At 37.4% G+C, this 19,335-nt stretch overlaps 1 protein-coding gene across 1 annotated transcript; it reads right to left on the bottom strand.

The window, feature by feature from the left end:
- Positions 1–11,644: 11,644 nt before the first annotated feature.
- Positions 11,645–14,470, bottom strand: LOC111883437 (glucan endo-1,3-beta-glucosidase 2). Its single transcript, XM_023879769.3, has 3 exons — positions 14,310–14,470; positions 12,120–13,373; positions 11,645–12,031 (listed from the first exon to the last, which is right to left on the bottom strand). The coding sequence occupies exons 1-3, from the start codon at positions 14,401–14,403 to the stop codon at positions 11,865–11,867; spliced, it is 1,515 nt and encodes a 504-aa protein (XP_023735537.1). The 5' UTR covers positions 14,404–14,470; the 3' UTR covers positions 11,645–11,864.
- Positions 14,471–19,335: the final 4,865 nt, after the last annotated feature.

Below are 19,335 nucleotides of genomic sequence, written 5' to 3'. Positions count from 1 at the left end.
TAAATGCTCATCCCAGTTACCTTGAAACTCTAGGGTACATCCTCTTAACATATCTTCCAATGTTTGAATTGTTCTTTCGCTTTGACCATCAGTCTGCGGATGGTATGTTGTACTTAAACACAACTTCATATCCATTTCCTCTTATAGAATTTTCCAAAATCTTGATGTGAAACGATTGTCACGATCCGATACAATCGTTAACGGTACACCGTGAAGTCTTGCTATCTCCTTCACGTAAGCATTTTCAAGCTTATCCATATACCATCTCTCATTGGCTGCTATGAAGTGTGTACTCTTTGTGAACCGATACCCAAATCATGTCATGACCGTTCTTCGTTCTGGGTAGTTTAGTCACAAAATTCATGGCGATATCTTCCTATTTACCCATGGGTATAGGTAAAGGTTCTAAACTCCCATACATTTTCTGATGTTGTGATTTAACTCTCGCACATGTTACACAATCTGCCACATACTTTGCAACATCGAGCTCCATCGTCGACCACCAATAGTAAGGTTTCAGATCCCTATACATCTTAGTGCTGTCGGGATAAATCGAGGACATGGTCTTGTAAGCTTCTTCCATTAGAAGATCTCTCATTCCTCCCATCTTAGGTACCCAAATCCTATCTTGGAATACCTTCATCCCTTGACTATTTGTACCGAATACCAACGTTTTACCTAAACGTTCTTCCTTTCACTCATTTTTTCTCCAAAGCTTCTCCGTGAGCTTTCTTAATGCTTTCCCACAATTTTTGAGACAGCTTCTATTCTTAAAACTCTTGGCCTCTTCCTTTCCAGGTTTACCTTTCGACTTAGAGCATCATCTATGACATTTTCTTTACCAGGGTGGTTAAGTATACCGCTTCTGACCCATATCCAATTCCTTTTGATCAAAGAGATATTGTAGACTTCTATGATCAGTGAAGAGTTTGCACTTTGTGCCATAAAGATAATGCCTCCATATCTTTAATGTGAATACTACCGCTGCCAACTCCAGATCGTGAGTGGGGTAGTTCTTCTCATGCTCTTTCAATTGTCGACATGCATATGGTATCACTTTATCTCTTTGGGTCAGAAAACAACCTAACCCAATTCCAAATGCATCGTTATAGACTGCGAAATCTTTAACTCCGTCATGTAAAGAAATAATTGGTGCTTCACACATCTTCTTCTTTAATTTCTCGAATGTTTCTTCATGTTTTCTCACTTCGTATATATGTAGCTCCTTTATAGGTCAAAGATGTTAGTGGAGCAACTATTGAAGAAAATCATTGGACAAACCTTCGGTAATATCCGACAAATTCTAAAAAGATTTGGATCTCAATGGGCTTTTTAGTCGGTCCCATTTCATCACAACTTCAATATTTGTTGGGTCAACCATTATTCCATCTTGGTTAAACACATCACCCAAGAATTAGACTTATCGAATCCAAAAATCACATTTGGAGAACTTTGCGTACAACTTCTCCTTCTTCAAAACTTCTAATACTTCTCATAGCTGCTTACCACGCTCCTGCTGGCTCTTTGAGTAAATCAGAATGTCATCTGTGAACACTATCATAGATTTATCAAGGAACGATTTACAAACCTTATTCATCAAATCCATAAATGATGTTGGAGCATTGGTTAGACCGAACGACATAACTAAAAACTCATAGTGTATGTATCTCGTTTTGAATGCAGTCTTCTCAATATCTTGCTCTCACTTTCAGCTAATGATATCTTGATCTAAGATCGATTTTTGAGAAATAGCTCGAACCTTGCAACTGATCGAATAGATCATCAATCCTTGGCAATGGATACTTGTTTTTCACTGTGGTCTTGTTCAGATCTCTATAGTCTATGAACGTCATCCTTCTTCGTCACGAATAACATTGGAGCTCCATAGGGTGATGAACTAGGTATAATGAAACCGTTGTCCAATAACTCCTAAAGTTGCATCGTAAGCTCCTTCATCTCTGTTGGTGCTATCCGGTATGGTGCTTTTGCTATTGGTGTCGATCATGGAAACAAGTCTATTCGAAACTCTACTTGTCTATCAGGGGGAAATCCATGAAGATCTTTAGGAAAGACTCTGGATAGTCCCACACCACTGGAATTCTGTGTATCTTCTTCTTCTTCTTCTTCTTCTTCTTCTTCTTTGCATCGATTACAAATGCCAAGTATGATGTGCATCCTTTGGACAAACACTTTCTGGCTTTCATCTGGGAAATGATTCTAGAATTCACTCTATGTTTGTCCCCATACACCATAAACGATGCTTTTCCAGGTGGGTTTACTCTCACCATCTTCTTCCTGCATAGTATCACGACATCGTTTGCACTAAGTCAATCAATTTCCAGTATGATGTCGAAACCATTAAACTCAATGGGCAACAACTCCTCGTGGAATTTATTCTTATTCAAGTCGATGATGATGTTTTTAATGCAATCGCTAACAGGTACGAGTTTGCCACTGGCAACTTCTACAACTAGAGAATTATCAAGTTTATCTACAGGAAATGTTAGTCTTCCACCAAATTTATGCAATATAAAGGAGTAATTTGCTCTAGAGTCAAACAATATATTGGCAGAAAATCCATTTTCAAGAAAGGTACCTGAAGCGGCATTCTGCTCCATCCCTTGCTGCTTCCAGGGTCATCTGAAATGCTCTTGCCTTTGGCCTCGGCAGAACATTAGGCATTGTCGCCTTTTTCTTCTTTGTGCAGTCTGTAGAAAGATGTCATTCTTCATTACATCTAAAACACATATTCTTGTTGAATGTGCACTCATTGGTGTAATGCACATGCTTTTCACATTTGAGACAAGTCTCATCCTCACCATATTTTCAAAAGTGTTTCTTTTTGCACTTATCGCACCATCTTTCTTCACATCCTCCTCGTCCGAATTTCTTCAAACCATACTTCAAGAATTTGCTCTTTTTGTTGGACCTTGAAGATCCTTAAAACTTCCTCTTCTCACCTACTGCGACCTTGTTGGCGGCTCTACTATTGATCATCTCTTCCACAGACTTAGCAACCCAGATAGCTGCCTCGAGAGTAGGTGTCTGGCGTACTGGAACAACATACGCCCATGGTAGTCTCTTCGTATACTTATCGACTTTCGTTAGCTCGTCAGGGATGATGCGCAAAGAAAACTCCATCTTGTTTGTGAAGGCATTGGTATACCCGTAAATGGACATGTTGCCCTCCTTCAACGTCATAAACTGGTTTTCTAGTTCTAGCATGTCTTGGGCTAAGCAGAACCTGCATTTAAATTGTACCAAGAACTCTGCCAATGTCAGTTATAGTGGCTCGTTGGGGCTTATGGTCTTTCCCAAAGTTATCCACCAGCGAACAACACCACTTCTAAACTGATGCATTGCATAAGTGGTTTGTAGCTTGCCCTTGCAATCACACGTTATGAAAGCTAGCTCCATTTCAGAGATCTAGTTCATAACTATGATTAAATCTTCTTTCCCAGTAAAAGTTGATGGTTTGCAAGTCGTGAAGTCTTTATACTTTCATTCGTTCATTTCAATCCCTTCATCTTGGTTATTTTTTCTAACTACTGGCGGTCCAGCTTGGTTAACGATTCTACTACATTTTCCTTCTTCTGATTGTCTCTCGTTCGGCTCAGGTTGTTCAACAGGCACAGTAGGTTCATCCCTATTCTGTTGAAGTAGACACCTTGTTTCTCCCATATGATGATCCAACATCATTTGAGTCATTTCTTGTAGTCCTGCTATCGTGATTGGTTCGGGTGCAGCTGCTACCTTTAGTGTACGCTCAATCACAGGCTGTTGATTAACATTAGCATTTCCATTAGCGTTTCCAAGCCCACTTCGGGTTCTTGCCATGTTGATCTATACACCAAAGTAAATGAATTTAGATCTTTATTTACGGTATACATTTAAATCCTCTTTGTCACTCCGAAAAGTTACAGGCAAGTTCTAATATCGTAGTTGAATGTTTAGAGATCTAAACACATAAAGTTTCCAGATCCGGTCTGTAACACCCGTAGATCCGGGCTAGTCAATTTAGAGATAATAGGGGTCGAAAATGACTTTTTGGCAAAAGATTATTTATAATAAATAATCTCAACCAAGTTGTAGAATATGTCTCAAGGTTTCCGTACATATAAAGAACGTCGAAATCCGAGTTATAACGAAGAAGTTATGACCCGCCGAAGTTTTACGGCAAAACCGGCACGACACCGGGAGGCGCAAATAGTGAATTTACAATGGAGGACTTTTTAGCCTTAGTGATCTAAAAGAAAGTTGTAGAATATGTTAAACCGAGAAAATCCATAAAAAGAACGCCCAAATCTGACTTTATATGAAGAAGTTATGATTTTTCTAAGATTCGGCTTAGCAGTGCACGATCCCGAAACTCGAATTTTAGTTCGAGCAGTTTTTGGCTTATGCGACCTAAATGAGAGTTGAATATCTCATTAATAGGAACTCAACGGTAAAAAGATAGACGAAAACGGAGTCCGTATGAAGGAGTTATGAATTCTTCGTGGTCATTTAGCAGTTAATCACCTCCTACTGTTAAATTTGATATCGGTCGAGAACTAGCCGACGGAGTCTAAATGAAAGTTGTAGATCTTGATTTTACCTACGTGTTGAAAAAAAGAACGTCAAAAACGGAGCTCGTATGCGAGAGTTATGATTTTTCTAAGTTTGAAGGCTGATACGCGATAGGGGGTGACGTGGCACCACCAGAATTGGACACATGGCACCACCAGAAGGCCACCACATGCACCAACTTGGCGAGTAGGTCCCCCTACTCGGCGATTCCATCAGATATTTTCACTATAAATAGATGTGCCGGGTCTAGCCTCTTCTTCACACCTCCCAAACTCACTTTCTCTCTCTAGTTTCTCTCTCTAGCCTCCCAACCCCCCCCCCCCCCCCTGAAGCCTAGGTAAACCCCCTAGCACCCGAAGGAAGCCCTGAGGCTCCTGGAGTCCCGAGAAAAGAGTCTTTCGGCTCGGGAACGCTGCTCCATCGAAGCCCGGTTTTCGAGAAAATCCGCTGTAAGTGAGCTGTACCTATCTTATATTTAGTATAGCTTATGTTACAATATAGTAATGTTATTAGGACCTTATAAGGAGTGTTTGGGCTATTATTATGGGTTATATAAGTATTTTTTAACGCTTATATAATAAAAATAATAGCTAGACTATTAAATTAGTCTCGTCAAACGTTAAGCTAAACTCTAGTGGTAATGATACTAGGTTTCGTCAAGGGATAATTGATTTAAGAGTAACGAAGTGTTGTCCGAGTGCCGACTCGCCAACTTATCAAGTGAGTGCATAGTTACTTTCATCTTACACATAGATATGAAATATTTTATATAAACTACGTGCTATGTGTGCATATTATCTGAATACTTGTTGTCTATGTTAGATGAACATTTTATACATGTTTTAAATGATTTAAACTATATACGTATTTTATATATACGAATATGTTGGGTATGACATGGGTAGATGAATGATGAGAGATAAAAGATGACGTGAGTAAACATAGGCAGCTATAGACTTGGTGCCTAATAAATAACCTCGACAACTATGGACTTAGTGCCTATTGGACAAACACTAGTAGCTATGGGTTTAGTACCTGTTAGGAATTGGTAGCTATGGACTTAGTACCTATTAGATAAACATTGGTAGCTATGGATTTAGTACCCGATGAATAAACTATAGCAGCTATGGAATTAGTGCTTTACGAATGCGCATTGGCAGCTGTGGATTTAGTGTCAGTCCTATAACCCTGGAAGTAAGGGACTTCAGGATAAACGAATGCATGATAGATGACTCTTAGGATAAATCCTTAAGAGTAAAGAAGATAATGGGGATGCGTAATTGGGTTGATTGTTTGATTGTTTAAACATAATAATTATATTATTGTGGGTTGAAAACCCTATGTACTCACCAGGTTTCCCAACCTGACCCATTCAGTTTATTTATATCACAGGTGTTGATATGAAGTCACATTACACTGAGAGATTTAAAGAGATGTAAATCACTAGTGTAAATAAATGTAAGTTCTGTTTATGCTTATGTTTATGTATTAACGATGACATCCCAAACGTTTTAAAATGAATAAAATACGTTTATTCGAAAATGTTTTAATAACGTATTTATCATGTTTTTCTGGGAACAAATTCCGCAACATTTTTATTAAAAGAAGTACTCTGATTTTTATAAAGCATAAACAAAATCGGTTTTTTCTGACCGTGAAAATGGGGATGTCACACGGTCGGCAATAGATCATAGATCCGATCAAATGTAAGGCATTTTATAACTATAACATAAATCATTTACCACCTGAGAGCAATTTAGGCATCTTCCCTAAAATAAGCTAGTGCTTGAGTCTATATATAGCAGACACTTATCTCACAATCATCGCTTAACATTCTAAGTTTTTAAGTCTAGAAATCCTACAAGTTCCTAGTTTTCTTAAACTAATGCTCTGATACTAACTGTGACATCCCCAATTTCACAGACAGAAAAAACCGATTTGTTTATGCTTTATTTGAAAATCAAATTATCATTTTGAAGAAATATGTTGCGGAATTTGTTCCAAAAAATACGATAAGAAAATTATCAAAGCATTTCCGAAAAAATATGTTTTCATTATATTAAAAATGTTAGGATGTCATTGCCAATACAGAACATAAGCATAAACAGAAATGGTACAAGCCTTACAACATATATTATTCTAATGACCTATAATTCATTGATCTCTCATCAGATCATCACTCCTGTGCTCTATTGCCGCTACCTGTAATACAAGAAACTGAGTAGGTCAGACTTGGGATCCTGGTGAACGCATAGGGTTTTCAACCCACAATAATTAATTTTATTTAATTCTATCAAATCATTCAACCCGATTACCCATTCCCGTTATCCTCACTTTCTGTCCCTAAAACTTCTAATTCAAGGGACCTAGCCTAATGATCATCATCAGGATGACAATAATGCATACGAGATTCCTCAGCAATATATGTCAGTAAGGCAACCATGAGGGGATGGAGTACACCGGTGAACACATTGTTCACAAACACCTACAGGTTGCGAGCCTGCCAGTGTTCCACTAGACTGTCTAGAATAGTATGTGGTTGTTATATATACTCTGCTAGATGACTAAATCAGCTTAAACATTGAGGCCTCTCATTATTTATTTCATCATCTATATCATCTACCCATCATAATTATAGGTATAAAATACATATACAGTTTAAATCGAATAAAACATGTATATTTTGTTCATCCAACATAAATATCAAGAACACAAATAATATTCACACATAGCATGTAATTTATATTAAATACTTCACATCTATGTGTAAGATGAAAGCAATTATGCACTCACTTGTTAAAGTGATGACTCCAAACTCAGGCAGCGCTTCGCTTCTAATAATTTTATTTTCCTTCGACGAAACCTAGTATCATTATCACTTGATTTTAGTATAATATTTATTGCGGGTAATTATTAGTTTAGATTTATCATTAACTCAAGGTCTACAAGCGATATTGTTTTTCTTGTATTATAATACTTTTCAACTACTATGTACAGACAGGGGCCAGACATGAAACACCGGAGGGCATGACCCTTTTGGCATTTAAGCTATTCTGAAATCCAACAACCCTATGCGAGCCTTCAAACCGGATTCTTCGTACCGTGAGTAGTTAAATAGTATTATAACAACACTTTGTATAATTTATAATACTTAACACATATATTGTTTATAGGTTCATAATAATGATAATGAACTTAAACATAAGTTATACTTAAAGTAGGATAAGCATAACTCATTTACAATGGAGTTTAGCTAGGAGTCGGGCTTTGCAGGGGTAGAACTTCTAAGCCAAAAGCTCTTCTTCTCAGAGTCTTCTGGCACTCCAGGCTTCACCTCTAACACTTGGGAAGAGATAGGGAAGGGGTATTCGAGAGAGAAATAATGGAAAGGTGTGAGAAAAATGGAAGATTTGTGCCTCTGTTTATAGGCTGAGAAATGGGAGTATGTGGCGCGTAACTTCCGAGTACGTTGGGAGTACGCGGGACAAGTGTCGCAATCCGGTGCGAAGCCGTGGAGAGAAAGGAAGGGTCCAAATCTTGCCACGTGTCAGACTCGCATCTAACCCATAATTTAATTAACTTATAAATTCCGTAACTTTCGCATACGAGCTCCGTTTTTGACGTTCTTTATATCAACGCACAGGTAGCGACTTGATCTACAACTTTCGATTAGATTCCGTCGACTAATTTTGACTTTATTTTTGAAGTTATATTTTAATAGGATAGAAAGATAAAGTCCATTAAAAAATCATAACTTTGTCATCTGACGTCCGTTTTCGTCTGTCTTTATATCGTTGAACTTCTATTAACGAGATCTTTGATTCTCATTTAGATTGTGTCGGCTAAAAATCGACCGATCTAAAATTCGATTTCTGGGCTGCATAATGTTATGTCAAATCTTAGAAAAATCATAACTACCTCTAACGAAGTCAAATTCGGATGTTCTCTATATGCACGCTCTCGGTTTAATGTATACCACGACTTTTGTTTAGATTGTTAAGGCTAAAAAATATTTTATCGCAAACTCACTTTTTACGACGCACAACGTCGTGCCGGATTTGTTGCAAAACTTCGACGGGTCATAACGTCTTTGTTATAAGTCAGATTTCAGCTTTCCTTATATCCCTGAAATCTTTGTTACGACTACATCAACATTCTTCATAGATATTGGGTCTATCTATTATTTTTTTTTGACGCATATTTTTATTATTATTTTAATACATCGTTATAAGCTCGTATATTGCACATAAATCACATAATACTCAAATAATTATTCTTCATTGCTTCAAAATAGGTTACAATTGTTGACCCTAACTATTACATCATCATACTAATGCTTAGCCAGAAACACGGGCGTTACAAAGGAAGTTGGGGCTGAACACGCTACACTGAGCGTACCCAGAGGTTACGCCCAACATATTCCCCTGAAGCCCAAATTCCATATTAGGCGATACCTAAAGTCTAAACGTCCAAATCATATATATTGCTCTTGGGAGTGCCTCAACCGATAAAGTCGTCAGCTTGATGGCTTCGCATGGCTCAAAGAAGCCCAAAACCAATTTCTAACATTCTATTTTCATTTTATGAACATCAACTCATGCATGGATGAACCAAGGTCATCAAGCTACAATTTTTAGACATTAAGGGCCTCATAAACATCAAGGAATGATAACATATGCTTCTGGAGTAGCTTTTACTCACATGAATCAACCCATAGGACCAAAATATGCCAAAAAACCTAAGCTAACTAGATCTAAGAAATGAATCATCAATGTTGAGACTTTATACCTCCAAAAGGATGATCAATATGAATAAGGTATGGATCTACATGCTTCAAACCAACCAATACTTCTCCAATAAGCTCTTTCTTATTCAATATGCACCAAAAACACACTAGATCATTCAAAAGGCTCAACTCTCTCTCAAATGGGACTAGGGTTTCGAGGGGATTGCTTTGGGATAATGGAGGTTGGTGACAAGAGAGGCCTTGAGGTAATAAGGTGCTTAAATAGGGTCCAAACCCTAAAATTTAGGGTTCCACACTATGCATGAGTACGCTAGGTGTACTCATACGTACGCCCAACGTACAAGATGAAATCCACAATCAAATTAAATGAGTTACACTTAACGCAACTATCCATTACGCTTAGCGTAATGGCCTAACATAAACATTTATTTAAAACTTGAGAAATTTACATAGAATCCCTAAAATTCCAAATGACCCAGATAGCTATAACCACAACTGCATCAAACACCTTCCTCTGACCTATAATCAAGCGAGTCGAATCAGTCCAAGAAACGAACGAATGCAACACAATAGACATAGGAAGCTGAACTCCCCACCATATGGCAATCCGATGCCAAACACCAACCAAACTGGAGCACCACACGAAGAAATGATCAATAGTCTCTACCACAATCAAACACACTAGACACATAATCGAGGCGACAAGAATCCCTCTAGCAGAAAGTCTTTCGCGCATAGGAATATTGAGCAACATGACACGCCAAAGAAGGATGTTCAAATTGATGCAGATCCAGGAATTCCATTTAATCTCACACTCCCCCGCTAGGAAGCGTACCTCTATCAAGAAAGTCATGACCCGACACAACTGTAAAACAATATGTGAGATCTAAAGACCAACGCAATCTGTGTGCTCAATCACCAATCTACATATATGCATCAACTAAAGGAATGTCTCCCATTAAGACTCTTCCACACCACTCCTCGGATTCTTCCTAAGAGAATCAACCACCCAACCAAAAGAATGCCTAATGGCAACCGAACCAACCTTATGGAGGTCTAAAGCAAAAACCGATCCATGCGTCTTTCTCCTATATCAACTCCTTAAAAAATATAGCTTTAAGAGTATATAATGAACTCTGGACTGAAGTACGAACCAAGAAGAAAGACATATGATACATCCCAATTGACCTGAGAACGAACTTCAATAAAACAAGGCAACCATCGATAGAAAGAGACTTGGCTTTCCAAACAAAATAGGGTCATTCTTGGACCTTAAACTCACCTAGCTTCTTGTTTAAGCCTTGGAACACTTAACCACTTAAGACACCTTGCCTTTAAGCCTCAAATGGAGACCCATTAGAGAGTTTACGGCCGATCCATGAGCTTTGACTAGGAAGAGATCCGAGACATACAACGACCAACCACGACACCCATACACGTAATATGCAGGGAAAAGCCTGACAACCAATAAACAAGCAAATCAACATCCTAACCCAAGGAATCAAGCACTCCAACCTCAATCAACGTACTTTTTAATAAATTGGTTTTCAACCCAAACACGAGAAAGAAACATCTAATGATCCAAATAATCTTTCTAGCATTCTCCACCTCCCAGGGACACAAGTCATCTGCATAAAATAAACGAAAAACCTCAACCTCCATCCACGTAATACAGACACCACCTATCATATTGCTTACCGTGGTTTGGAATAACTTGAAAAAAATTGGTATCTCTTAGGGTGAAATGATTGAAATCATGCTTGCCATCATGTCACCTCATTCTTTTTGACAACCAAGTCATTTTTTTGTCACCTCATTCTTTTTGACAACCAAGTCATTTTTTTGACAACCAAGTCACTGTCATGTTGGTGTGATACGTTAAAATGACAATTTAAAATTTTGGGTTAAAATAACATCTCTCTCTTCTTAGCATGCCACCGGGAGCGTTGTTAAATGCATTGTACACAATGTGTAGAAGACATTGTTGAAGGGGTTTTATGGCATCAATACGCCATAGTGGGTTGAACTAGAAGTCAAATCATGTTGAAATTCACGAAACTAGAAGACAATACTTCATTTGGAAACTAGAAGTCAAAAATCATGTCGAAAACGATTCACGAAACTAGAATTCAATACTAAATTTGTCAAGTCTTGTTTTAAACCTAGAATTCAATACTAAATTTGTCAAGTCTAGTTTTCTATGTTGTAGTCCTCTAAAAAATAACCAATTTCTTTGAAGCATATTCACCACAAAGGCTTACAATTTTGCATGAATTCAATGAATCATTTATAATTAAAAAAAAAGGAGTAAATAATCAAAAAGAATGATTACCAGCCTAAAATCTCATTCAATTTGAGACCCCCCAAGTCCAACAATAACAACAACAGCTCCAATTAAAAGTTACAACAAAAAAATGGCATTCTAAAACTAACCCTCCATCATTCTCCTTTTGTACAAAACCACCCCTCCGGTCCACACAAAAACCACCAAAATCGGAAGAATTCTCCTCCACCTGAACCGGACCAATAACATCTCTCTCACAATCAATCACAACACCACCACGGCCAATACAAATACAACCTTCATCAAAACACCAGCACCACCATAGCCGCCGCCACCTGCGGAGGAGCTTGTAGAATTAAAATCAGCTATGGTGCTGTTCAAACTCGTCCCATTCATACCACCATTTCCAAAAAGCTGACAAGAACCATGACCTGCAACAACACCCAAAGAGCTGATTTCAGTACCTCGAAACAGAGTAATTAACAAAGAACAGATAATAATTTCGATTTCGACCCTTACTTGGATCAGTGGATGTCAACGTTGCAACGCCATTAAAATCACAAGTCCCTTCACCTCTACCCATCATATGATAATAAGCATCAAAAGCAAAGTTCGCATGTGACACCACGTTATCCGGTTCATAGCACGGTTGCCCCTGCAACAACGCCGAACAGTTCACCTTCCCCGGCCCACAAGCCCAGTCCAACGCCGCCTGCAACATTTTCTTATCAGCACCTTCCATGGCCACACAATGACTCAGATTCCCAGTATTATTGGCAAAAGTCGGACCCGAATTCGTCAACTGTAGAGTATAAATCGGTTTTCCATTCGCATCAAAAAGTCCCCAATTCTTCTCTGAAACCGACCCTTCTTTAATGTCTTCGTTGTATAGCTCGTAGATGTAAGTACTCACCGGAATCCCAGGATGCTTTGGGGTTCCAGTTTGATTCAAGACATGTTTGATTAAATTACTGTTGTAGGTGTTTGCGTTGTCTGAAGTGGCATCTGGTTCGTTTGGATCGCCTTTTGATGGCCAACCGGACTCTGTTACAAGAACTGGAACATTCGTGACGTTCAGGGAAGCCATGGCGTAGTAGGCGGCGTCCACCGAGGCGTCAAAGACGTTGGTGTAGTGTAAAAGGGTGTTCGCGTCCACCGCTTCCTTGTTCGCCGGCAATGGTTTGAATAAAGCGTAATCCAAAGGTATTACTCCGTTTGAGTTCATGTAATCGTAATACGGGTATATGTTAAGCATAAGAGAAGATCCGGTGGACTGGAGGAATTTCAGAAGCGGCGCCATTACCGGACTCCATGAATGGTTGAAGAAAGCTTGTGATGGCGGGAAGGAATCGAGGATGATAGTGGATGCGATGGGGGTTGATACTTTGATCTGACGGTCGAGATTTGATGCTACGAGAGCGCCGTGGATGAATTTGAGGGCTGTGACAAGAACAGGGGCGACGTTTGGGAGGTTGTTGAAGACCTCGGAGCCGACGCAGATGGTGGTGATGTTGGTGGCGGGGTAATGAGCGACGATGTTTTGGGATACCCAATGGGCGGCGGTGGAGTTGGATTGGCCGATTCCGAGGAGTTGGTCGTTGGGGATGGTGACGACGACTTTGATTCCGGTGTTGGCGAGGGCGGTGAGCATCCCTCGATCGGCGTCGTATAAACGGACGTGACGGATTTGTTGTGATTTGAGGAGGGCGACGACCTGAGTTGGGTGTGGCATGTCGGAAAGATCAGTTCCGATGTTCACTCCGATGAATGCATCTGTAAACATGACAAAGCTTACATATTTTATTTGCATGTAAAAATTTAAAAATCATAAATTATATTCGGAAAAAAATAATTAAAAAAATAATTAAAATGGTGCACATATGTGATATGCCACGTGGTATGCTTACTAAAGCGGTAACAATATGGACTGGTTCGTTTCATAATTCCCAAAAATTTGACCTTTGGCTAGTACCAAGACAAGAATGGTATTTTCATTTTAATATCAAATTTAATTCAAATATGGGGAAAATACGACATATTTTTGTTAGTTAATTACAAAAATGAATCATTTAAATACAAAACGCATTAATATAACACCGATTTTTAATTAAAAAAAAAAAACTAAAAATATAGTATTACAAAAAACAATAAAGAAAGTGATATAATATTATAAAAACAAACAATGAACAAGATGATAGAGTACATAAATTACATTAATACATTAACATATATTACTTTTTCCGGCTAGAGAAAATTATTTATTAATCAAAATACCTTCGTTGAAGTTGAAAGATGGAACACCAAGAATAATATTATTCCACATGGACCTCACATGACGTAGCACTCATATCGTCAATGAGACAATAAATGGTAGATCTATATTTACATTAACTTCCAAATCAATTTTTGTATTGTTGTGTTTTTTAGTTATCTACTAAATAAATTAAAAATAAAAACTTCAAAAAAGAAAATTAGTAAAATAGATAAACACAAGATAAATACTTAATGGAAGGCAAAGAATAAAACTTCTATTTTTTCCCCATTTTTTATTTGCTAATCCTAGCCATTTAAGGGACAATAAACAATCATTAACACGCAAATATGGAAGTAATATGTCATTAAACACCTAATACTTCATGCACTCAAACAAAAACCCCACAAAACACAACATGAAGTAATGAACATAAAGTAATCTTGAAAGTTGCTTACCTTCATCACCAGAAACAAGAAGGAAGATCGATAACACAACCATCATCAGAAGTTTCATGGATTGAAACCCTCTGAAATCGCAAAACTTCAACATAATGAAACAGACCCAGAAGGCAAAAACAAAGAAAGTAGTGGAAGAGAGTGGGAAACTGTAAGACTAAGAAGAATTAGGGGTTTATATATTAAAGAGAAAGAGAGAGACAAAAGTGGGTGTCAGAAGATCCAACGGCTGATAATTAAGATGGATTTAATGGCATGTAAAATGGTAGCCGTTAGCTTGTAGGGGTGTTTCACCTTTTTAACCTTGGGGTTGTAAAAATTGTGGGTAAAATGGTGCACTACGCTAATCGACAGATTGAGGAGAACTAATGGAGGCAAAAGAGACAGGATTCCTGGCTTAAGGTTGTCGAAATAAGCAATAGGGTTTTTTCCAACGGTCATATTTATGTACTTTTCTTGTGCAAGATTTTTAGTTTTTGGTTTTATTTTCAGATCGGATACTTTCCTTTCTCATACTTCTATCTATATTCATAAGATATACGCTTATAAAAAAAAACTAGATTGTAGATATGGTTTATAAAATAAGATTGAGATATCATTAGACATGTCTCAAATAGAAAGTTAAATAATAATGTTGTGTTTGTTGGACTAGCTAGAAACGTAGCAAATATGTCGATGACATAATTCAATGATAACTTTTGATAAACACTAACGGATAAAGTAGTTGCGAAAAATAAAATAACATAAAAATAATCCAATATTATAAGACAAATACACAATACATATTGTTAAGTTAAAACAAATACTAAATAAATATCGAATTAATAGTATCTTTTTATTGATGTCTTAGGGAAAACGAGATAATGTTGATTATGTTTATCTTTGGTAATAAGAAGAATCCAAATTCTACAAAACCATAGTTTGTGGTTTCATATCAGCTTTTTAATTTGAAATTCTTCTTTAAAGAATTATCTTCATAATTTGCATCTCATCTAACCTAGACATAATGTTAAAAATACCATATCCGGAAAACGATCCTACCTATAGGTGGATATAACGAACGTTGAGAACGGAGATCGTATGCAAAAGTTACGGATTTTAGAAGATAATTAGTTTTTAGAGTAACCATCGAGTGACACGTAGCGCAATCTGAGCCACACCTTCTTCCCTACGGCTTTGCATGAGATTGCGACCCGTGGCACATTACACCATATGTAATTTTGAGTAAGCTTAGCGTAACCTTTAAAAACCCATTACGCTCAACGTAATTCTTGAGTACACTCGACGTACTCAGCGCCGGTAGCCTATAAATAGAGGCGTCTTTCCTCGTTTTTCTTCACACATTTTCTCAACTTCTCTCCCAAATACCCCCAAAGCCTCAAGGATTTTCTCTAGCCTTTCTTATGAGTTAGTAGCGAGTCCCAGATCGCTACAAGGCCCCAAGAAGAAGAGCTTTCGGCTTAGAATTTTTGCCCCCGCAGAGCCTGGTTTCTAGCAAACCTCCCGGTAAGTGAGTTATACTTATCCTACTTTAAGTATAACTTATGTTTTAGTTCATTATCATTATGATGAACCTATAAACAAGATTTATCAGTGATTCCAACTCGTTATACTGATTAATCTACTTACGGGAATGATGTCTAGGCTGTGATTTAGTGATGTGTTTAAAGTGAGATTTCCAAACAGTATACTTCGTATACCAAACGGACCCTACCTCCAATATGATCTTACCTGGTTGTTCCTTACTTAATAGATCATGAAACTAGAATTTGATTTAATGATGAATCTAGACTAATAATGAGTTGCAATAAATATTAGACTAAAACTTAGCGATAATAATGCTAGGTTTCGTCGAAGGAAAATATAATCGTTATAAGCGAAGCGCTGCCCAAGTTTGGAGTCATCGCTTTAACAAGTGAGTGCATAGTTACTTTCATCTTATACATAGATATGAAATATTTTATATAAATTACGTATTATGTGTGCATATTGTCTGAATACTTGTTGTCTATGCTGGATGAAAGATTTTATACATGTTTTAAATGATTTAAATTGTATATGTATTTTATATCTACAAAATGTGTTGGGTAAAACATGGGTAGATGTAATAGTTAGGTGTAACGAAATACAATGATGAGAGGCCTTGATGTTGACGATGTTTCCAGTCATCTAGCGGAGTATAGATGACGACCACGAACTTTTCTAGACAGTCAACTGGAACGCTAGCAGGCTCGCAACCTGTAGGTGTTTGTGAACGATGTATTCACTGGTGTACTGCATCCCCGTCATGGTTGCCTTAGGACATTTGTTGTCGAGGAACCCCCTTAGCAGTAGTGTCCATCCCGATGATGATCCTTAGGCTAGGTCCCTTATGATAGGTGTTTAGGAATGTAAAGTGAGGATAACGGGAATGGGTAATTGGGTTATTGTTGGTTGATAAAATTAATAAACTTATTTATTGTGGGTTAAAAACCTTATGTGCTCGCCAGGCTCCCAAGCATGACCTACTCAGTTTCTTGTATTACCGGTAGTAGCACTCAAGCATAGATGTGATGTGTGGATGACGGATTATGGATTATAGGCCTGTAGATATGAATAAATGTTGTAAGGCTTATATTGTATTGTTTATGCTTTTGATCTGTATCGTACATGACATCCCGAAGTTTTTAATGAAATACGTTTCTTCGGAAATGCTTTGATAAATATTATCATAGTTTCTTTTGGGAACAAATTCTGCAACACTTTTATTTAAAATATTACTCTGATTTTTAAACAAAGCATAAACAGAATCGGTCTTTTCTGACCGCGAAATTGGGGAGGTTGATAGTTTCGTTTTTATTACTTCTTTTTCATAGTTTATCTTTAGTTAAAACCATCTCATCTTAGTTAATCTTCATGCATACTTCTCTTTTTGTTATTTTTTTTCCTTTACCAGGTGCTTTCTAGTCTCTTGAGCTTATTTGCAGTATTTATCGAAGACTAATTATTATTGGAGGTTTGGAAGGAGTGCGAGACTGCTGGAAGTTTATAATCTATTCATGGGCTTGAAGTGTTACAATTGGGCTTGGTGTTAATATAAGCAAGAAGCCCGTTTGACTTAATCTTTGGACAAGGATTCGAGTTAAGGAAGACAAAGAAGCATTGGATCATCATTAGAGGCTTTGGAATAACATAATTGGGCTACCAAGATTTGCGCATGTGGGCTGAAGCATGAAATAAAAAATTGGGTTGGATTGTATTTTAAATGGGCCAAGGCATGCAATCAGCGAGACCCATACGGTCTGCGTGGATCCACAAACGGTCTGCGTGGATCGTGCTGCGGTGAATACGAGTTTTGACTTTTTAACTCTATTTTGGGAAGGTTGGTGGATGGCTTTTGGGGAGCTTTTGAATCCGAAAGAAAGCACATTTTTTACTGAAGATTTGGGGGGATTTTCATTATGAAGACTTTGAAGAACAACTCTATTTTTGCTCTCAAGAAGACTTGGGAAAAATTGAAAGATTTTGAAGATTGGTGTTCATCTTGCACTTTGAATCATGTTTGGTATCTCTAAACTACCTTGTATTTTTTTTATTTTAGCCATGCTTGGCTAGATTCTCATTTGGTTGATTAGGGTTAAATCTCATGGATGATTGGTTGCTTTGGAGACTAAATGTTATATTGTGTTTGAAATTTATGGAAATGTTTTCTAGTTAAACATCTTGTTGTGTTTATTTGTCTTTGATCACGGGATTTGATGATTGAATGATTATTTTTGTTGACTAATTTCTTGGTTAAGTAATGCACCCTCAAATTAGTAAGCAACAAATGGTTTATATGTTTGTTTTCATTCCATTTAGACCATGGAAATGTTTCCTCCATAATGATAATGTAAGCATTTGATTATCTTTTGGACTTGGTAACTCTTAGAACTTAAAGTTAATTGACTTTCACAAGATTATATGCTTAATTGATTTTGTGACTTTAATTAAGGAAATGTGTTGAGAGCTCCTCTAGCCATTTTAATAACACCGAAAAGTTGAGGTAATTTGTGTTTATGGATTGCTATAGCCAATTTAAATCAATTCACAAGTGTTGTTCCATTTAGTCTAATGATAAGTTAACCATGTCATCCATGTGGAGTACCCAATATCAACCAATTTCACTTCATTGAATTTTATCAAATCTTTTACTTGTTTACTTGTGATACTTATATTCTAGCTTAGTTTTTAATTTTGTCAAACAATCAAAAAGAATTACCCCCCCCCCCCTTTACTTTTACTTTTGTTTTACAAGTACTTGAACAAGTGATTTACATAGAGATTTAAATTGAACCAATCTCTGTGGAAACGATCCCTTTACCACTATACACTGCTTTAGTGTGTAATATTTAGGGTATTTATTTTGTTGGCCTCGACAACCACCAAATGTCACAACCACCCATCAAGAATTGTCTTAACCCATTAAGCTTTTGAGGTCTAAAATTCAAATCCAAGCTCATAAAAGTTTTCTAATCCATAAAGCTGCAAACATTATGCTTTTACATGACTTAATGGGACACATTCAATGGATTAAGCCATCTATCTTCCTTAAGTGATCACTAACTCATGCATGGTTAAGTTCTAACCTCCAAGATACAAACTTTATGGCTCAAGGGACGTCTCACAGCACTATGAGTAGAAATTATTCATAAGAGTTCATCCATGGGACCAAAATATGATAAGTTATTCCTAAAACTTAGATCTAGACATTGAAAGAACAAGTTTTAGACTTTATATCTCCAATAAGCTAGAAATGATGAGCAATATCTAGATCTACTAGCTCATTCTTGTTCAATGCTTCTCCTCAAGCCTTATTATTCTTCAATAAGCACCAAACACCCACAAGCTCAAACTCTAGGAAAAATGGATTAGGGTTTTGAGGTTAGCTCAATAAGGCACTGGAGGCTGGTAAGGTGAAGGACTTGGAGGACATAATGAGCTTAAATAGGGTGCAAACCCTAAAAATTAGGGTTTGCCCCTGGCTTGCGTACACCCTGCGTACACA

The sequence above is a fragment of the Lactuca sativa genome, chromosome 2 (genome assembly GCF_002870075.4).
Source record: "Lactuca sativa cultivar Salinas chromosome 2, Lsat_Salinas_v11, whole genome shotgun sequence".
NCBI classification, from domain to species: Eukaryota; Viridiplantae; Streptophyta; class Magnoliopsida; order Asterales; family Asteraceae; genus Lactuca; species Lactuca sativa.
Note: the sequence above shows the minus strand (reverse complement) of the source record. Positions and strands in the feature narration are given on the sequence as shown.